The sequence below is a fragment of the Peromyscus maniculatus genome, chromosome 11, assembly GCF_049852395.1.
Source record: "Peromyscus maniculatus bairdii isolate BWxNUB_F1_BW_parent chromosome 11, HU_Pman_BW_mat_3.1, whole genome shotgun sequence".
Classification (NCBI taxonomy): domain Eukaryota; kingdom Metazoa; phylum Chordata; class Mammalia; order Rodentia; family Cricetidae; genus Peromyscus; species Peromyscus maniculatus.
This window is the reverse complement of record NC_134862.1, coordinates 86,549,478-86,569,276: the sequence shown is the minus strand read 5'-3', so window position 1 is coordinate 86,569,276 and position 19,799 is coordinate 86,549,478. Positions and strand designations below refer to the sequence as shown.

Sequence of the window (19,799 nt, the reverse complement as noted above, 5' to 3'; positions counted from 1 at the left end):
TGGATTCCAGCCAGGCGTTGGTGGCACACGCCTTTAATTCCATCACTGAGAGGCAGAGGCAGGTGGATCTCTGTGAGTTCGAGGCCAGCCTGGGCTACAGAGTGAGTTCCAGGAAAGGTGCCAAAGCTACACAGAGAAAAAAAAAAAAAAAAAAAAAAATTGGAATCATGTCCAAGAGTGGAAAGAGGCACAGGTTAGAGTGTAGTTTTAGTGAAAGGTGATGGAAGTTTGGGACTAGGGAGGAAGAAAGAGGAGATGTCAAAGTGATCCCTAGACTCCTAGAGTCCAGAACTTGAAGATGAAGAAGGAAAAAAAGGACTATCTTTGGCTGGGTGTTGGTGGCACACACCTTTAGTTCCATCACCTAGGAGGCAGAGGCAGGCAGATTTCTGTGAGTTCAAGACCAGCCTGGTTTACAGAGTGAGTTCTAGGATGGCCAGGGCTGTTATACACAGAAAAACCCAGTAGTCTGAACTTTATTGAATTTCAGGTAAGGATATTCTAAAATGAGCTTTTTTTTTTTTTTTTTTTTTGCTTTCTTGTGGAAGCTGCCATTGTGGCTTTTAGAAATTATACCCGTAGAATTTGTCATAAACAAGGTTGGAAGGATTTCTAGCTGTAGTAATTTGAAGTAGACTATTTTTATCTTGTATGTTATTTGTATTTCAATAACAACTGTGATTTGTTTGATTTCTCTTCAGTATTTGATTTTCACCAAGCAGCTGATGGTATCCAGGAACAGCAGAGACAAGAACAAGCAGGAAAAAAGTATGATATCTATATATTTAATTTTGATGTAGTTTGAGCATATCTACATCCTTATGTATAAATTCTGAGCCAGAAATAAACAAAACAAAACCCAGAATAGATAAGAATATTTTACTTAGGTTTCAGAGAAAACCAGTTGGATTATGCAAATAAGCTTGCAGGAAACAGCATAAATAGCAGACAGTTTCCTTCTTTGGAAAGATCTGACCGCAGACTTAATCTCCCCTCTGTAACTTAAAACTTGTTGGTTTGTTTTTTAAGTTTGGGTACCACAAAAAAGGGCATCGGCCCAGTGTATTCCTCCAAAGCTGCACGGAGTGGACTTCGGATGTGCGATCTTGTCTCTGACTTTGATGGCTTCTCTGAGAGGTAAATAGACTGGTTTTTTCAAAATTAAGAAAATAAAAACATTTTTAAAGCCAAAATGCAAAGTGCAAAATTGTAGCATCAGTATTCAGATTTACTTCATGAAAAATAACCTGGTGATGATGTAAGAATGATGTCCTAAGAAGACAGAGCCATATTTTTAAGGACTCACATTTGAGCAGCTTTTCTGTGAAAGGAAGTGCTCCCAGTATGGCAGTATCGATGTGCTCACCATGTCCTAGGATCTCATCTTTGGAATTTCAGATTCAGGGACCCTGTTATGTCTTCCCAGGTCCTGGTAAGTTATTTGGGCACGTCGTCAAAACTAGAAATGCTGGACTGACATATTCTCTGTAGAATGGTTTCCATGGAAAATGTAGTTGTTGGTTCTCACTGGCAGGCAACACTGGAAAGTCCTAGAGATCAGTCGCTAGTTTCTGAGTGCCATGTAGACTGTCCCCATTCATTTCTTATGGTCCATCTTTTCTATTTTCAGATTCTAGTTATTCTAAATCCCTTCTCCAACTACACACATCACCTTAATTATATTTTGTCTTAAGTGTATAATTTATTCATATGTTTATCTCCTTTATTAAGTTTTATTTCTCAAAAAAGTAACTTCACTTTCAGAACTAATTTGCAAAAATCACTTGACTTGAATGATACTATTTGAAGTATTCTTTAAGATAGTTAATGCCCTGATCTGTTTATTTCTCAGGTTCAAAGTTCTAGCTAACCAGTACAAATCTATATACCCTACTTTGGAAATAGACATTGAAGGTGAATTACAGAAACTTAAGGTAAGGCTTTCTTAGCTTAGTGATGTGATTTTAAATACTTACTTGCCAAACTGACATTTAGGTTTTTCATGTATTCTAGCTTTATATTAACTATTGAAAGAATTTACAAGTCATTCCTGGACATAGCATGTTTGTGTAATTTCACACAGTTTGGTCTAGATGGAATACTGGATGGGAAAAGGAATGGTATGTGAAAGTAACTAGATCATAGGTCTCAGATGCACCTGCAGGACACTTAGTTTTTATTCAGGAGACAGTTGGAAGCTATTGGAGAATTTTGAACAGAAGGAAACTCAGGTTTGGGTTATGAAGAAACCACACCTGGCTGCTGAAATGTGGATCAGTAAAGAAAGGGACATGTAAAGTCAGCACGTTTAGGATTGATAACCAGTTAGTTTCTTCAGCAATTATTTCTGAGACAAATACTGGCCATCAAAGAAGCCCACCCGTGCATGGTAACTATTAGATCCAGTGGTACCTGAGTTAGCAGAAGGCTTCTCAATCACTGGTAAATCTCACTTTGTTTCCTATACACCTGGTGTATAGTATTAATATTATCAGAACTGAGTAAGAATCTACATATCATATGTCATTCTGGAATAGTTGTAGACCTTAGGTCTCTTTATGATTCCCATAAATTGGGTGTGGTGGCCTACGCCTGTAATCCTAGCACTTGGGGAATAGAAGCAGGAAGGTCAGAAGTTGAAGTTCATCCTCAGCTACATACTGAGTTGGAGCCCATTCTGGGCTACATGAGGTTATTCTTGAGGGGGAGAAAAAGAAACAAGGAAAAGAAACAACAAAGGAAAACAAGGTTTTCATGAGTGACATATGTTGAGCCAGGGCTTCACAGAGTCATTTTTAGCCACACAAGAAGGACTGAAATAAGAAAGAGATTAAGCTCCAAGACAAGCTCCAGGGAGGGGCCAGACAGACAGACATTAGTGGATGTAGTATATTCATGGGTTCCTGGTAAGTAGCTTCTAGAATTAGCCTTCCTGGTGTCTGTAGTTGAAATCCGGTTTTATTGCAGCTGCACTACAGCTCTCGGGAGTTCTTGTTTATAGTGGTACTTGAATTCGGTTCTGAAGTTAAGATTACTAGCACCTCAAGTTAGTAGCTGACACTGGTGACATTGTGCAATTCTTGTTGTAAAAAGGAGGCAGCCTTTTTACAACAAGAATTTTTACAACAAAAGGAAAGTTGTGCCTTTCCACATTTTGGTGTCACTCTTATTGGAATTTGAAAATTGTTGGTTATATGGATTTTAAATGCAGCTTTTCAGATACCTTAAAAATGTCAAAGTGCCATCTAGTTAAACAGAGAGTTCTTTTTATTCCTGAAAGCTAGCTTATGAAGTTGGCATAGAACTTTTAAATGTCATCGTGCTTGTATATATGTGTTGTTGAGGACTTCATACATGCAAGGTAAGTGCTCTACCACTGTGCCACATCCCCAGCCCTTGTACCGCTAATCCAAATGTTGCCCTAGGATGAGCCCTATCACCAGCGCCCTCTGCTCGGATTTGTCAGTTTCCACTGCTGAAGGCCAGGTAGTTTACACTTTGACTGGTGTTATAATGTATTAGTGCACATGGAAACTGGTTTTTGTCTTTGTGTAGGGTTATATGGAAAGGATTAAACCGATGGTGAGAGATGGAGTTTATTTCCTATATGAGGCCCTCCATGGACCACCCAAGAAAATCTTGGTAGAAGGTGCAAACGCAGCATTGTTAGATATTGATTTTGGTAAGTGAGATATGATTCATAGGGAGTTTAACTGAGCCCAAAGTACTTAGATATAAATATTAATGTTAGCATTAAGGAGGTTATAAATAGTGCATTTAGCGTTTGTATTCAGAAATGAGATAGCTTGTCATCTTATGGCAAGGTTTTAAAGGAATATTGTGGCAAGCACAGTACAAGTTTTACACTTCATCAGAAAAATGGAATCATTTGGATTCTGTGGGTTTGGACCAGTTCGGCAGATTGTGAATTTTATTAGTTGATTCGTGATTTATTCATCTCCTATTTCTCTGGAACTGAAAAATGATAAGATCAATTTGGGGGAATCTTTTCCTTTATGTCTTTACAAAAATAGAAATTAGGATTAAACATATATATATTAAGATCTAGACAAAACCGTGTATGTTAATTCACACTGAATGAGACTTGCTGCTAGGCTCAGCATTTCCTCTATCCTCATGGTTAAGCTAAACTTATTCAGATGACTATCTCATTAGTACCTAAATATACTTTCTTACACTGTTAACAGTTCTGGGTGACAGTTTTTTTTTTTTCTTTTTAATTTATTTTTATTTTCTGTGTTTGAGTGTTTTGCCTGCATGTGTATCTGTACACCACTGCCCTTGGAGGCCAGAAGTCATTGGATCCCCTGGGAATAGAGTTACAGAAGGCTGTGAGCCACCATGTGGTTGCTGGGAATTAAACCCGAGTCCTCTGGAAGAGCAGCCAGTGCTGCCCTTATCTGCTGAGCCATCCCTTGAACATCTTGACATTTCGTTAGCTTTGGATACTAACTAATGAAAGAAAATGTATTTCTCCGTAATAGATGTACTTACCCCTTTATCCTATAATATGCCTTCTCAATCCAGGAAATGTATCATTAGCAGAGTGAGTAGCTAAGTATAAAGGGGAGAAAAATGTACCCACATAATTGTTCCTGTAATTTGAGGGTTGCTCTGAATAGAGTTGAAAGGCTGGGGAAATGTTGAACACCACAAAATTACTATTGCCCCAGGGTCCTGCTGCACCCTAAGTATGCCCACCAGGGAGTCATTTGAAATTAACAGGAATCAATCAAAACATGTAGGTAGATTTCTGCATAAAATTCGTCAACAGTAGTGATTATATACTATATAGAGCCAAGTTAGCAACTGGACATGCTCGGGGGTTCTATACAGCTAAAATGCTGCAATTAAAGCTCTGACCATCTGTATTTTTAACTCATTAAAGAAAAAGAGAATCAAGCCTAAGTAAGACTTTGAGCCCTTGAGGTTGTGGTAAGTCTGTCAGATAAATACTTGGAATAAATTCATATGCCTGGTCTTAATGTAATTCTGTTTTACAGTGTATGTGTACATGTGTTCATCTTAGTGTTTTATTTTTTATTTTTCTATTTTCTAGGAACTTACCCTTTTGTGACCTCTTCAAATTGCACTGTTGGAGGTGTTTGTACAGGTTTGGGTATGCCCCCTCAAAATGTTGGAGAAGTATATGGAGTTGTAAAAGCTTACACCACTAGAGTTGGTATTGGTGCCTTCCCCACAGAGCAAGACAATGTAAGCCCATTTCTTAGTAATCCAGTTTTTAAAGTATGGAAAGAAAAAACTGTTTCCCAGACCCCAACCTTGAGACTCCTGCCTCTCTCTTCATTTGCAAGGGTCATTTGCTATGTTTCAGGAAATGATTGGCTAGGTTTGTCTGTTATATAAACATTAGCGACTTATTTGTTTATGAACTTGTCCTTTGTTGTGAAAATTATATGAGAAATTTAAAAGGAGGAAGGATGTATTTTTTGTTGTTCATGGTTTCAGACCATGGTAACCCTGTCCTGTGTTTCTGAGTAGTAAGACATACATTATGGCAGAAGGGCATGGTCACCTCACCTCCTGGCAGTTGGGAAGCAGCAAGTAAGAGCTGTGGGCAAGGACTAGGCTTACCTTCAGACACCCCAGGAACCTCTGTTCTCTAACAAGATACTGCCTCCTAATAGCGAGCTGTGAAGTCATCGGCAGCAAGCTTTTTCGTCAGACTTTCTTGGGACCACCTACCCCCAAATGATGACATGGAGACTTACTAATTATGAGAGCCTACCCTTAGCTTAGGCTTGTCTCGCTAGCTATTGTAACTTCATCTGTTTCTATTAATCTCTGTTCTGTCACTGTCTCCTTCATTCTGTACTGGCTTTCCCCCACTAGATTCATCCCCATGAGTTCCTCTCTGTCCCCAGAAGTCCCACTTAACCTCTCCTGCCTAGCTAGCTATTCACCGCCGTTCAGCTCTTTATGAAATCAATCAGGTGCCTTAGGCAGATGAGATGAAACAGACACATTTTCACACCATGTGATCAAATATCCCACAACACTCACCAGTGGATTAATCCACTGATAACATTAGTGCCCTTGTGATCCAGTCATCTCTCAATATTGATTGCCAGCTGTTGAGGACCAAGCCTTCAACTCCAGAGCCTTTTTTGTAGGACATATCTCAGACCATAACAACTTCTTATTGATAGGATCTAGTTGTTTTATTATCTGTCAGTATACACTTGACCTGTATAACATTATAAGAAATTAGCTTGAAAATGTAAAAATGAAATCAAAACTGAATATATTCTAAGTAATGTCATTTTCATGGAATTCCTGTCTCCAGCTTATTTCATGAAAGATGTTTATCAAATGTTTATTATATAATCTCTAGTATGGTCCCTGGATATACAGCTCTGATAGTCTAACTCAGGAATTCTGTTATCTAGGAAATTGGAGAATTATTACAAACAAGAGGTAGAGAATTTGGAGTAACTACTGGGAGGAAAAGAAGATGTGGCTGGTTGGACCTTGTGTTACTCAAATATGCTCATATGATCAATGGATTTACTGCGTGAGTATTCTTCAGAAACATTTATTTCAGGAAATGGTAGGCAGTTGATGACCACAGATCATGTGGATTTCGATTTTGTGGAAAGTAAACTTGAGAGTCCCCAGCAGAAAAGCTTCACTCCTTTGCCGCCAGGATAAAATCATAGTTTTAGAAGTGGAATGAGATTATGAGAGGAAGTACATAGGAAGAGGCCCCCAAGTTATTCTCCTGGATGCCCAAGGCTCTAGAAGAATCATGGTAGTCGTCTGACGGAGGAGGGTGCTTCAAGTGAGGAGACAGGTAGGAGGAGAATGGGTACCTGCATAGACAGCCAGGACGAACTCAGTGTGCGCAGGAAAGGAGGCCGTGCTGGGTGGGGATGCAGTGTGCACAGAAAAGGAGGAGGCCGTGCTGGGTGGGGGTGCAGTGTGCATAGGAAAGGAGGCTGTACTGGGGGCTTGTGCAGTGTGCACACCTGGTGTCTGACCCCCTGGACTCAGTGTGACTGGATGTGCTCACCTTTCTGAGTCTGTCTCATCACCTTTAAAATCAAGGTGATAGGACTGGAGAGTTTGCTCAGCAGTTAAGAGCATTGGTCTAGGTTCAATTCCCAGCAGCCACACCTCTTCTGTCATGCAGGCATACATGCAGATAGAATACCATATACATTAAAATTAAAAAATATCCAAGGTTGTTACGTCACTCACGGACATTTGGAAAATGAGGTGAGATGTAGGAATACTGTCCTGCTCACTGAAAATATTCAGTATTAGCATTTTATAGATAAGTTAACCAGTTTGTATTTGCATTAATAGGCTGAACTTCTAAAAAGTAAAAGAAGGAAGTCATTTGCTTGTTTTTGTTTTTAAACAAACAAACAAAAAACCCTGAGATTTATGGACCAGAATCACAAACCTAGTGTTTTTATCTAATTTCTACGTATGTTCCCTTAAAATCCTGTTTTCCAGTCAGTTTTCGGGAAACTTGGATGTATCACGAAGAGGTCCTTGATGTTTCCTCACTCTGTCAGTTTCTGACCAGAAGGGTGGAGGTGATGTTAATCAGAATTGGGAATGGTAGCATGTGTGGAAATGTACTTAATACCTTGTGATTGTGTGGAACAGCGCGTTCTGCTGTATCCCTCAGCCACAAAGTGCATCCCTAACTCCAGGCCGCCTCCCACGAGTCATCCCTCATAAGGAAGCTGAGCGAATGTAACATTACCAGTGGAAATCTGTTGTCGTTACTAGAAAGTAACTCTGGTGGTGTATGAGGCTGTGTCAATGCAGAGTCTTTCTATGTGTTTATGTGTGGCACGCTTTCGAGGACAGTCCTAACCAGTTTTCAGAAGTGCTTTGGAGCTTTGACCTTTGCATGAATTCTCCCTTTCTCTCTCCTGCATCAGTCAGACTGGAGGTCCTAAGTTTGCTGTTTCACCGGTGTCTTCTCTTTCAAAATTAGGTTGGCCCTTACCAAGTTGGACATTTTGGATATGTTTACAGAAATCAAAGTTGGCGTTGCTTACAAATTAGATGGGGAAATCATACCTCATTTCCCAGGTACTATTTATTTATCTATTCATTCATTCATTCATTCATTCATTCATTCATTTATTTTTAGGCTGTATTTAAAGTTTATAAGATTGTTAACATTATCATTTAACTATACATTATGATATGTAATTGCTACTTAAAGATTATATATCTTTCACTGGCTTGATTTTTTACTAATAGTGCAGATAAATTCACTTCTTATCATTTTGTTCAAAACTGGTATTAATTTCAGACTTAATGTACTTAATTAAGAAAGTTGGACCATGCTGCTTCAGGGTTTCATCTTTATAAACTTATAATAATTGACAGGAAATTTTAAAAGTGAATGATTTCCATGGAGGAGTTCTATCTTCCTTGGGAATAAAAGGGTAAAAGAAAAGACACCAAAGAATCTTGTCGTGTGCTCTTGCTCAGTATATGAGCCTACTCCATCCTTCAAGCCCCATAAGTTTTTCTAACCTCTCTCTGCCTGAAGTTCACAAGTAGGTGATACCTACTTGAGGCAGTATTGTTATTTGAAACCTGTCTTAAGTCATAGGGTTTCCTTACTTGAAGATTCATTAAATACTTCTAGAAATGGAAATTGATGATTTTTCAGATTAGTTTTCCTTCAACACCAAGAAAATGGCAATCGAAGGGAAGCTGACAACCTTGATGAAACTTGGCACGGTAGGAAGTTCTATGATCCTGAGACTAGACATTCATGGAGAAGAAGTTTCTGTCATTTTTTTCAATTTCTCTTACAGAAAAATAGGCATCTGTTATCATTTTAGGATATGGTTACTTAGAAACTGATTATTCACATATATGTTATGTCCTGCTTGTTAATGCTACCTCAAAGCTGTTTTAAGAGTTTTAATAACGCTTAAATACCAAAGAATAGTACAATCAAATACAGTGACACTTGGCAAGATCTATCATAATCACATACAAATTCCTTTTATTAAAATATAAAAACTCATAAACAGATAAACTTGTCAAATTTATGCTTTTTGGTTTTGTATTTTTAAGCTGACTTGGGCCAGATTCCTTCAGAAATACTCCAAGGTGGAGATTTTCATCCAGAAAGTGTTGTAGAATGTTCTCAGAAGCATTGCTTGTGATGACAGCACAGTACATGTAGTATAGCTGATTGCGGTTCCCGTGCCTCATGGCTCCCTTTGAGTGTTAGACATTACAGAGAGTAGATTGTAGAGAGTACTATGAGACCATTGAATTGATGGATGGTTAACTTGAACTTGTATTGTGGTAATATTTGTGATCTAACAAATAAAGCTTGCCTGAAAGATCAGAGAGACAAAAGAGCAAGCCACAGCCACCACCTCTTACTTCAACAACTCCTCAGCCTGAAAGAGCTCCTGTCTCCTCCTGCCTTATATCTATCTCTGCCCAGCCACATCACTTGTCTCCACTTCCCTAGTGCTGGGATTAAAGGCATGAGATCCCAAGTACTGGAATCAGAGGTGTGTGCCACCATTGCCTGGCTCTGTCTTTTAGACTGGATCAATCTTGTGTAGCCAAGGGTGGCCTTAAACTCAGAGACCCATCTGCGTCTGCCTCCCGAGTGCTGAGATTAAAGGTATGTGCCACCACTGCCTGGCCTCTATGGCTAACTAGTGGCTTAGCTCCACACTCTGGTCTTAAGGCAAGCTTTGTTAGATCACAAAGAAAATATCACCACATTTTATCGTTTGTTTTTATTCTTTGTTAATATTTTTATAAAGACCTATATATTTCCAAAAACCTCCCTAGCTGGTACATGGTCTCGGTCATTCTTGGGACTCTGCTCTGAAGAGGGAAACCCGAATAGTGAACCACACTGCCCACCATGTCTGCAGTCAGAGAAACTGCTCCTCGTTTGCAGTGCACATACGGAGGAAGTCATTAGGTGGACTAAGAAAGCAGTTTTCCATCCCCCAGTAGATGCCTGAGGCTTGGAGCTGTTCCAGCCTTGCTGTTGTGCACACACATAGTTATGGTATAGAATTCAAAATGCTGCAGAAACAGAACAGAGCTCATTCACCAGCCACTGTAACTGATGGGATAACCATGCCATCTTTCTCTACTCACCGTGTAAACCATGTTGCTGAAGACACGTTGGTTGATAAAATACCACCCTAGAGGGTTGTGTGCTGGTGTTCACTTTTCTAATGGTCTGAAAGCTCTAAATTCTGACATGTCTGCTTTCGAGGATTTTGATAAGTGTTCTTGAACCTTCTTTTGTCAGAGCCATTTGATTGAACTGGGCATAGTGGTCCATGCTTATAATTCCAGAACTTGGATAGGCTGAAGGGAGGAGGATTGCCAAAAGTACAAGGCCAGCCTGGACTGAAGAGAAACCATGTCTAAAAAACAAAACAATCATTTGGCAACAGGCAGTGTGTTCATAAACACATATGCTTCTTCACTTTCAGCAAACCAAGAAGTCTTAAATAAAGTGGAAGTTCAGTATAAGTCTTTCCCGGGGTGGAACACAGACATATCGAATGCAAGGACATTTAAGGAGCTACCTGTCAATGCCCAGAATTATGTTCGGTTTATTGAAGATGAACTTCAAATACCAGGTAAACATTTTATGAGCAGCTGTCTGGTTTTCTGTTCTGTTAGTTTGTGGCGTTTTGTTGTTCTTGGGTTTGTTTTGGTTCTCCTCCTGGGACATGGAGTCTAGTCCTTTCTCTGGATTAGTAATTCTTGGATGGCTTTTCTCTCATCAGCAAGTGTTGTGTTGTTTTTATCATTGGCCCAAGCTGCTCCTAAGAGTTGAAATCTTGGACAGACATTAGGAAATGATAGAGTATAATACAATAGGGCATCTCATGTCTGTTGCTGTATCTCATTACTATTGCTGTAGTGGAACACCATGACCAAAGCAACTTGGAGAGCCGAGAGTTCATTTGGCCTACTCTTTCATATCGCTGTTCCTCATTGAAGAAATTCAAGGCAGGAACTCAAACAGGACAGGGATCTGGGAGGCAGGAGCTGATACAGGGGCCATCCATCAATGATTGTTGATACTGGCTTGCTCAGCTGTTTACCTACCCAGGTCTGGTACCATTTGAAATAGACTGGGCCTTCCCTATCAATCACCAATTAGGAAAATGCCCTGTAGGCTTATCCAAGCCCAGTCTTCTATAGGCGTTTTTTTTTTTTTTTTTTTTTTTTTTTTTTTTTTTTTTTTTTTGTTTTGTTTTGTTTTGTTTTTTCCCAGTTGAGGTTAGTGAGGGCTATATAGTAAAACTCTGTCAATACAACAAAGAACACAAGCAAAAGAATGAAGAATGGATATAACACATATAAAACAATTAAAACAAGATGGCCAGGGTTGGGCATAATGAAGTTAATGTGGCCTTTCTGTTACATGATTGCTTTTTTCTTTCATCGTTTTGTTTACGTTGTTTGTTGATGGGAACTAGAGACAAGAAAAAGTAGGTGGGAGGTATTTTCCACACACAGCATATGTACTTACACTATCTCTGTTGTGTTCCATTTTTATTCATGATTCAGTTCAGCATGGTTCTTGTTTCCAGACTGCTAGGCTCCCTCCCAGCTTGATGGCAAACTTAGCGAGCACATTTGTGAACGGCTTTCAGTCAAGTCGTTAAATAGAAATAGATGAATCTTAATGAACCCTGTAAAACACCATAAAGGGTTCTCCTGCCAGTGCCTCGGGGAACCCAGGAATTCTACAAATAATTAGAACTGTGAGGTAGAGATGACCAGTCATTGCCTTGGACTTGTATTAGGCCACTCACTCCTAAGACTGTAGTTCAAACTTGTCAAGATATTTCTATACATTTTAATGTAACACTTACAGTAGATTTTGATATTTGCTTATCTTTTCTATTAGGAACGTTATTAAAAATATTCTTTGTTTCTGCTAATTTGGACCAAGATTTTACTGTCATAGTCATTGAGGGTGAAAGAATGATAATTATATCCATAATTAAAACAGAATAATAGGCAGGTTAATCTGCTGCATCCTTTCTAGTGAGCATCCTTTCTAGAAGCATCTTAGGACAGGCTGCTGACAGGAAGCAATCCTGAGAAAAACTGGAGGATTACCTCTGTTTGTGACTTAGAGTACAAGTTTTTATTTTAAAAATACTTCAAAAGGAATTCACCTTTATTGATAACATAATTGAAACACTTACTTTATAAGTTTAAATTACCTTTGAATGGCAATAGTAATTCCTTTGTGGTCCAGAAATGAAAATATGCAAAATTGACCACACTATGTATTTTTACATGGTACACTTGCAAATCATAAAACAAAGGCTAAAAATGAAACTAGCTCATCATTTTTGAACAATATATGACAAGAAATCTTAAAGAAAAAACCTAAAGCCGAAATATTTACAACTTAATTTTCTAATGGCTTAAAAAAGTCAAATGACTTCTTTAAATCACTTTTGTGTGGTTGAAGACAGTGTTACCTGTACATTTCTGTCATTTTTAGAATAAAACACAAAAAGTAACACAGTATGTAGTTTTTCAATTTTAAACAACTTTCTTTAACAAATCATGTTATGTTTATAATATGCTAAAAATTTTTACATGGAAGAGCTTTTTAAAGATTACTGTTTTATGTATACTTGCATGGTATATATGAGCCACATGCGTACAGTGCCCACAGAGCTGGAAGAGGCACTGGATCCCCAGGAAGTAGAGTTTGAATGGTTTTAAGTCATCATGTTGTGCTAGGAATCGAAGCAGGGTCCTCTGCAAGAGCAGCATGTGCTTCGAGCCAGCGAACCAGCCATCTCTCCAGCCCCCGCCCCCCTCCGTACCTCAAACTCTACATTAATGGAGAGCTTCTTAATCCACCTCAAAAAATTTTATACACTAAATTATCTAACAGATTCATACCCATAGTTCTACTTTGTTTTTGAGATAAAAAATACTCAGTATTTATTGTATTTCTGCCTTTAAGAAATAATATTAACTTTAAAAATTCATGTCAATCCCTCATAGTACTGGTTAATGACATTGGAGCAAAACCTGATTCTTTACTTTTGAACCTCTACTTTTATCTTAAAATGAAGGACAGCTAGGAGTTTAGCTCTTGCCTAGCAGGACTCTCCTCTCATCCCAAGGTTGAATGTCACAAGGGACTTGATGCTGTTCTCCTGTTTTGTTTTCCAGTTAAGTGGATTGGTGTAGGTAAATCCAGAGAGTCCATGATTCAGCTCTTCTGAGGACTGCCGGCAGTGCACAAGACACTCCTTGAGAGGGAGGGGAGATACTTAGACATTTCTCTATGCTCTGCAAATTCGAGAATACAGACATTGCAATGTGTTTCCAGCTGGCATTGGATTGCAGTCTCTGACGGATGGCTGTCACGGATAGACTGGCGCCCTCCTCCCATCCAGCTTCCCAGCTGGCATGGCTGCCGCATCTGCTGCTCCTGGTGCCACACAGTTCCTTTCCGTGCTTAGTAATTGTATAACCCTCTTGTTTGAAATCTAAAACTTCCAGTGTAGTTCTTCTTCATTATTGTCATCGTGGTTGAGTTTTATCCTGACTAGATGGTAAGAACAATTAATGCAGTTTTGCACAAATATTTTTACATTCTGATCATTCAATTCTGTCATTGTAATCTTTGCTGTTAGAAAAAAAATGAAAAGAAGGTTCTGTCAACTTTTGTAATGCTCTGAATTCTTTTAAATTGTGAACTGCTTATTTTCTGCTGAGGCCATTGCAAAATTGAGCTTGGTTGGGAGGGGTAGTGTGTTCATGGGACCTTTAATTTGTGTAGAATACAGAACTTAGTTCTCTTTACAATTATTTAATACAATGAACATTAATTCAGTGTTCAAAAAGAAGAGATGTTTCCCTACAATAACAATTTTAATGTTAAATAATTATTAAAAAATCTGTGATATTTGGTGAATACTTTTGTTTGTTTTCAGATATGAGCTCAAATGTATCTCTTTCCTTTTTTATTTTTAAGTATACTGTTATTTCTAAGAACAGTGGGTGGCTGTCAACATTGTGCCTGCCAGTATATCTACAAAATGAAGCATACGTACCCACATGAACCCCAATTGTCACCCATAATTTTGATCATGCCTTCATCTCTCCTTTCTTGAAAAAAACAAAGAGGTATTATTTGACAGCTAGGCTTTACATTGTGCTGTAGATTATCCTTCCAAGAACTATTAAATGTTTAAATTAGGTATCACTTGAAATTATTTTATTATAACCATCAATAGCTGATTAAAAAGAACCAAATATTTCCAGTATGCTGTGTGTGTGTGGTTTTTCTTCTGTCCCTAGTAATTCTAGTGTGGAGGAAGGGTGTCCCACAAGGTCGGCAGAGATCAGTAGGATCTTCGGGAGGATCTAAATGTCTTGTCACTCAAGTATTTTTATTAATACGTGGTTCAAGAACAATTCTAAAATAGGAGCAGCTTCATTGAACTCAATGAATGATGAACTGGTGGCCCCACCAGCCCACTCTGTAACGTGAGAAAAGAGCGGTGCCGGTAAGTCCTGCTTCTCCCTGTGGAAACTGGAAGGTCTTGGAAGATCTGTATTCTTGGCTATAAGCATTGTATTACTGAAACATTTTCACGAATGAACTCATTTTCATTCAAGTCAGGAATTTTTCCTCTGTTACCCAAAATGTCTCCGATTGCTGTTATTTACTGATTTCAAACCACTCTGGATAATTTAGTTTCTCTTTGAATGTGAGCTATCAATTGATTAGGAGAGAGATGGAAATCCTCCAACTACAATGGTCTGTTCTTTAAATAAAGCTGCCTTTCAAACCATTGACTGTTACAGTTTTATGTGACAAGGCTGTATGTGCCGTATTCTGCTAGATACTGAAGATGCAGTACCAGGGACGAATACTGTCTGACTGAAGCGTATGGTAGGGCAGCATGCTAAACATGGATGAACCGTGTTGTGTGCTCCAATGAAGCAGTGCGTAGTGAAATGAGTGGGACCTAATCAAAATGTCTTACAAGGGCCAGAGAAGGCTTTCAGATGCTTAAACATATTAAGTAGATGAATTAGCATGAGGGAAATGTACAGGGTCCAGACCAGAACAAATCTGCAGAGTTGGAGAAATGGAACCAAATGAGCAAGGGGCTGGTGAGGTTGGCAGCAGACTGAGGGATGCTCAGCCAAATAACCAGTGCATGTTGATAGGAGAGTCCTGTGGGTCAGAATGGAATGCCTGTTACAGCTAAGCCGCAGTAGAGCTGCTGAATCGGAAAACCCGAGCTAGGGACCGAGAGATGGGTGGCTTAGCGGTTTAGATCACTTGCTGCCCTCTGAGGAGCAGAGTTCAGTTTCTACACGGTGGCTCTCAGCTGCTTGTAACTCCAAGTCTGGGGGTTCTGATGCTGTCTTTTGGCCTTCGTGGACATTTATATGCATGTGGTGGGCATAATACATATTTTTAAAATTTAGTAGACTATTGAATGACTGCAAGTGGGAGTCACCACAGAGTTAAGCTTATCCAACTGTAGCATGAGATCCGTGAGCAGGGAGGGTTAGTATGCATATTTGATATTAATTGACTACTATAGAATAATTAGGAGGGAAGACATAAGACAATTTTGAAAAGATGATGTGAGAGGCTGTATGTGCTTATTTCAGACAGGGTCTCATATGGCCCTGGCTGGCCTAAAGTCCCCATGTGGCTCAGGATTACCTTGAACTGATCGTTCAGGACTCCTCCGAGGTGTGTGGTACATATGGCTCAAGAGGTTCTGCCTTCAGTCAGTACAAAGCAACTGTAATCAAAATGTGTAGCACTCTCATGGGAAAAGATGACTTTTTTTTTTAAGAACCTGAGGGGGGGGACTCAAAAAGCTATTTTAATATAGACCCTTAAAATACCAAGGGTGCCAGAAACAAAGCTAATTAGAAAAATGCGTGAATCTAAAGTATAGATGTCCCAAAACATGAGGATGTACCCAAAGATCTTCACTAAAGGTAGGTGTTGGCAACTGGCATTGATGTTTTAACAATTATGGTACTTTATTGCATTTTATAAAAATGTAATTGACAATAATAAGAGCAGGGACAGCTGCTGGGACCAGAATTTTTGTATGTTATTGATGCTAAATTGGTATTCAATCTAGATTTAGGACATGAATTCGTGCTTTTCTATGGTAATCACTTAAGAACAGGCCGAAACCAGGCAGTGGCAACGAGTGCCTTTCCTCCCGGCAGCTAGATCTCTGAGTTTAAGGCCAGCTTGTTCAACAGAGTGAGTTCCAGGACAGCCAAGGCTACAAAGAAACCCTGTCTTGAAAAATAAAAAACAAACAATAAAAAACCCAAGAAACAATTATTTAGCAAGGCATACGGCATGAGAAGGGCAAACTGTTAACTGTGAAGTGGAAATTGTTGGCAATCTATATGTGAGAGGATTATACAGTTCAAAGGCCAAGACTGACAAACGCCATTGAGAAACAATCAGACTTCATTGTCTAAGTTGTACTTTCAGCTAAAAGAAAAGGTACAGCCCAAGTGGTGGAGCACTTGCATGGAATGCTCAAGGCCCTGGGCTCCATCTTTAGTACTGTCTAGATGAATGGGATCTTGGTCTCACCAAAAGACCCAGCTCATCACCCAGAGCATGTGCTGTTCTATCTCCTCCAGCTTCCCCCCAAGGATCATGTGGGCTCTTACTGATGTTTGTGTGCATTGGAGGAAAAATGATTCACCTTTGTGGGGACTGGCTCAGAACTGGCTGATTCCAGATCTGAAACTTGCGTTGCAGAACTTACAGAGATTGGGATCTGTGGTGGTATGGGTCAGTGCTGTGTCTCTGAACCTGTGAGGTCCTTTCAGTTCCAGAAGGATTAATGAGAATAATATTTAGCATTTGGAAGAATCCCATATTGGTGCTTTGACCCATGAGCTGAGGACTAGCACTGCCTGTGCCTAAGGAAATAGTTAAGTCCAAAGCTTAAGTATCCCTGGGTGATTAGAAGTGTCGTTGCCACAATAAGATAAATGAGTAGTGGTTCCCCAAGCCCATGCATCTCTCCCATGTGCGTTTTGGGTATGATCCATTGATTAAGCAAATTCTCACATCCCTTGCTCAATGGTGGAGAGAACTGATCCCACAAAGTTGTCCTCTGACCTCCATGCATGTTGCATGGACACAACACACATGCCCCATCTACGTGTACACACAAGAAAATAATAAAGTACAAATAATAATTTTAATGAAACTTAAAAAAAAATAGCCCTCCTAAAGAAAAGGTTAGGTTGTTGCATCTGACCTCGCCCATAAGCAGAACACCACGCCCACTTTATACACATTTATACACAACCGATTCCTCATTTGACCAAGCTGCTAGTTTTACAAACGAATGATTGAAATAAAGGAATCTCAGTTTCATAGACCCAGCGTACTTCCAAAACCTGATGGTTCTGAGCTGGGCTCATGACGGGACAATGCTCTACCCAGGCTGTTCTGTACGCTGCCCCACCATCGGGCAACATGATCCAGTGGGTTTGTCTGTGGCAAGCAGGGACGATGTTTAGAGACGAATCACAGAAGAGGCCTTTGGAACAGGGAGCTACACCCTTCCGAATAACTACTGTCCTTTCCAGAGAGTTCTTGGCTTGCTCTTGGGCCTCCATGGAGACTGAATGACCTTAAGCTACCAAGTTACTATGCAGCCCAAGGCTGTCCCGTCATGAGCTGTGACCTGGCGCAGAGGGGTAAGAATCCTGGTGGGGAAGGGTGGCAAACGAGCATGGTGGCTGGAGCAGCAAGCTGAGAGAGAGCTCCCACCTGGAACCATAGCCAGAAGAGGGAAGCCTGGGAATCGCGTGTGACTTTTGAAGCCTGAAATCCTGCTCTCCAGGGCATATTTCTTCCAGCAAGGCCATGTGCTTTAAAGCTACCCAAACAGGGCCACCAGCTGAGGACCAAGTATTCAAATGCAGGGGCCTCATTTGGAGGGCCACAGGAATATATCATAGGAACTCAGCTGGTTATGGCAAAGCCACTACCTGGAGGGATCAAGGATTTGCTCCAGAAGAAGCCAAATTCCAAGGAGCTTTTGGTGTTGCTTGGCTTGTTATGTATCAGCTGTCTTCTGTTACGAAAATCATGTGTGCCTTCATAGCTTTCCCAATTGACTTTTCCCTAAGAAGGGCTAACAGTGTGGACTGATCACTCTCAGGACATACACATTTCAGGACTTTGGAGAACAGCCTCAAGAAAGGCTTTCTCTGGAATCAGATATCTCCCTTGGCCACTTTGAAGGACTAACAGTGATAACAGCCCACTTGCAAGTCTCCTGATTTAAGGTAAATCCCACAAGGAGATACCGCCTAGGTCAGGTGGATGTTAAGTAATAGCTTTACACAGTTTAGCTCGGACCCTCCCTTCTTACCTTCCTCCTTTCCCAAACCTTACCTCTAGTTCCAGATCTCCCTTTAACTATTGCCAGAGGTGCCGGGCAGTGGTGGCGCACGCCTTTATTCCCAGCACTCAGGAGGCAGAGGCAGGCAGGTCTCTGTGAGTTGGAGACCAGCCTGGGCTACAGAGTGAGTTCCAGGAAAGGTGCAAAGCTACACAGAGAAACCCTGTCTCAAAACAACAACAACAAAAGAAAACTATCACCAGAGGCATCTAGCTGTACACTAGGGACTGAACACACCTCCCCCCACCCTGCAGATAAATGGCAGATAGCTTGGACAGATAGGAGCCACAAAAAAAGAAGAAGAAAAGGCGGTTTTATTTTCTCCCATTGACCTAGATTCTTAAAATTTTCTACTAATCATGTTTAAGACTATAGTTGAGCACATAAGATCCCTCTTCTTAGATATTACCCGAATTTAGCCTTAATTCATTTCCCCATTGGTCACTTCCCTTTGGGGTTGCAAATGATAATTAACGGTTATTGCCTCTCTATGTGATTCTTATCACCCGCCCCCCCCCCCCCCAGTTGACCCTGGAAGCCTGGCTTTACACTGCCAAGGGATTACTACTTGTAATTGTATATATACCAGGACTTCAAGGGCATGAGCCACGGAGAAGAGAAAAGAGAATGGAAGAACTAGACGGCTAAGAACTTGAGAGGAACAAACTGAGATGGGGAAGAACTAGATTGTAGGGCTAGAAGAGAGTACTAGAGGAACGAGATGGAAGATGAGGAAGAGCCAGATGGGGAAGTACTAGCTGGGTAAGAACAAGCTGAAAAGGACCTAGATGAGGAGAATTAAGATAGAACTTAGAGGGAGCAATAGATAAATATAGAGAGAAATCAGGCAAGAAAGGAGCTAGACACGAGAACAGAGCTGAAGCTGTGTATAAAGGATATTATGCCAGAGGAATTAAAGCAGTGGACTATAGAGCTCGGTGTGCTGAGATTCTATTTCCCGAAAATAGTTCTCCCGTTAGTAGTTCTCTCTCCTGAGCCCCTGGGATGTATAATGTTAAGGCTGGTCCTGCTAATATTATGCAAGACCCCAAGCCTTCAGGTTTGACCAGGACTTAACACACAAGTACCCTCCATACAAGTTCTTGGAACTTTTGGCTGGGACTAGAACCTCAGCTTCTGTGGGCCTCCAGTTTGTGGACAGGGGCGTATCACAGGGCTTCTCAGTTCTTGTGAGCACATGAGCCAGTCCTTCGTAAATCTGCGTCTATACCATTCATAACATATGTAATATTCTATTTCTTCAGTACAAGTTTTTTCAATAGCTTGCCTTCCTTTCCCCTGTATCCC

At 40.2% G+C, this 19,799-nt stretch overlaps 1 protein-coding gene and 1 long non-coding RNA gene across 3 annotated transcripts in view; one reads left to right on the top strand and one right to left on the bottom strand.

The window, feature by feature from the left end:
- Adss2 (adenylosuccinate synthase 2) overlaps positions 1-14,330 on the top strand; it is a 31,342-nt gene extending 17,012 nt beyond the window's left edge. Inside the window, exons 5-13 of one of the 2 annotated variants that reach the window (XR_013043443.1) lie at positions 702-768; positions 1,030-1,137; positions 1,853-1,934; positions 3,556-3,682; positions 5,081-5,235; positions 6,432-6,556; positions 7,997-8,094; positions 10,316-10,652; positions 13,231-14,330. Coding sequence is in view for 1 of the 2 variants with exons in the window: in XM_006974212.4 (XP_006974274.3) it covers positions 702-768; positions 1,030-1,137; positions 1,853-1,934; positions 3,556-3,682; positions 5,081-5,235; positions 6,432-6,556; positions 7,997-8,094; positions 10,503-10,652; positions 13,231-13,283 (965 nt within the window). In the remaining variant the exon portion in view is untranslated. The remainder of the gene's footprint in view (positions 1-701; positions 769-1,029; positions 1,138-1,852; positions 1,935-3,555; positions 3,683-5,080; positions 5,236-6,431; positions 6,557-7,996; positions 8,095-10,315; positions 10,653-13,230) is intronic. The other variant, XM_006974212.4, reaches the window with a different exon arrangement.
- LOC143267837 (uncharacterized) lies at positions 11,563-15,872 on the bottom strand. Its single transcript, XR_013043444.1, has 2 exons — positions 15,752-15,872; positions 11,563-11,717 (listed from the first exon to the last, which is right to left on the bottom strand). It is a non-coding gene; the product is annotated as an uncharacterized LOC143267837 (long non-coding RNA).
- Positions 15,873-19,799: the final 3,927 nt, after the last annotated feature.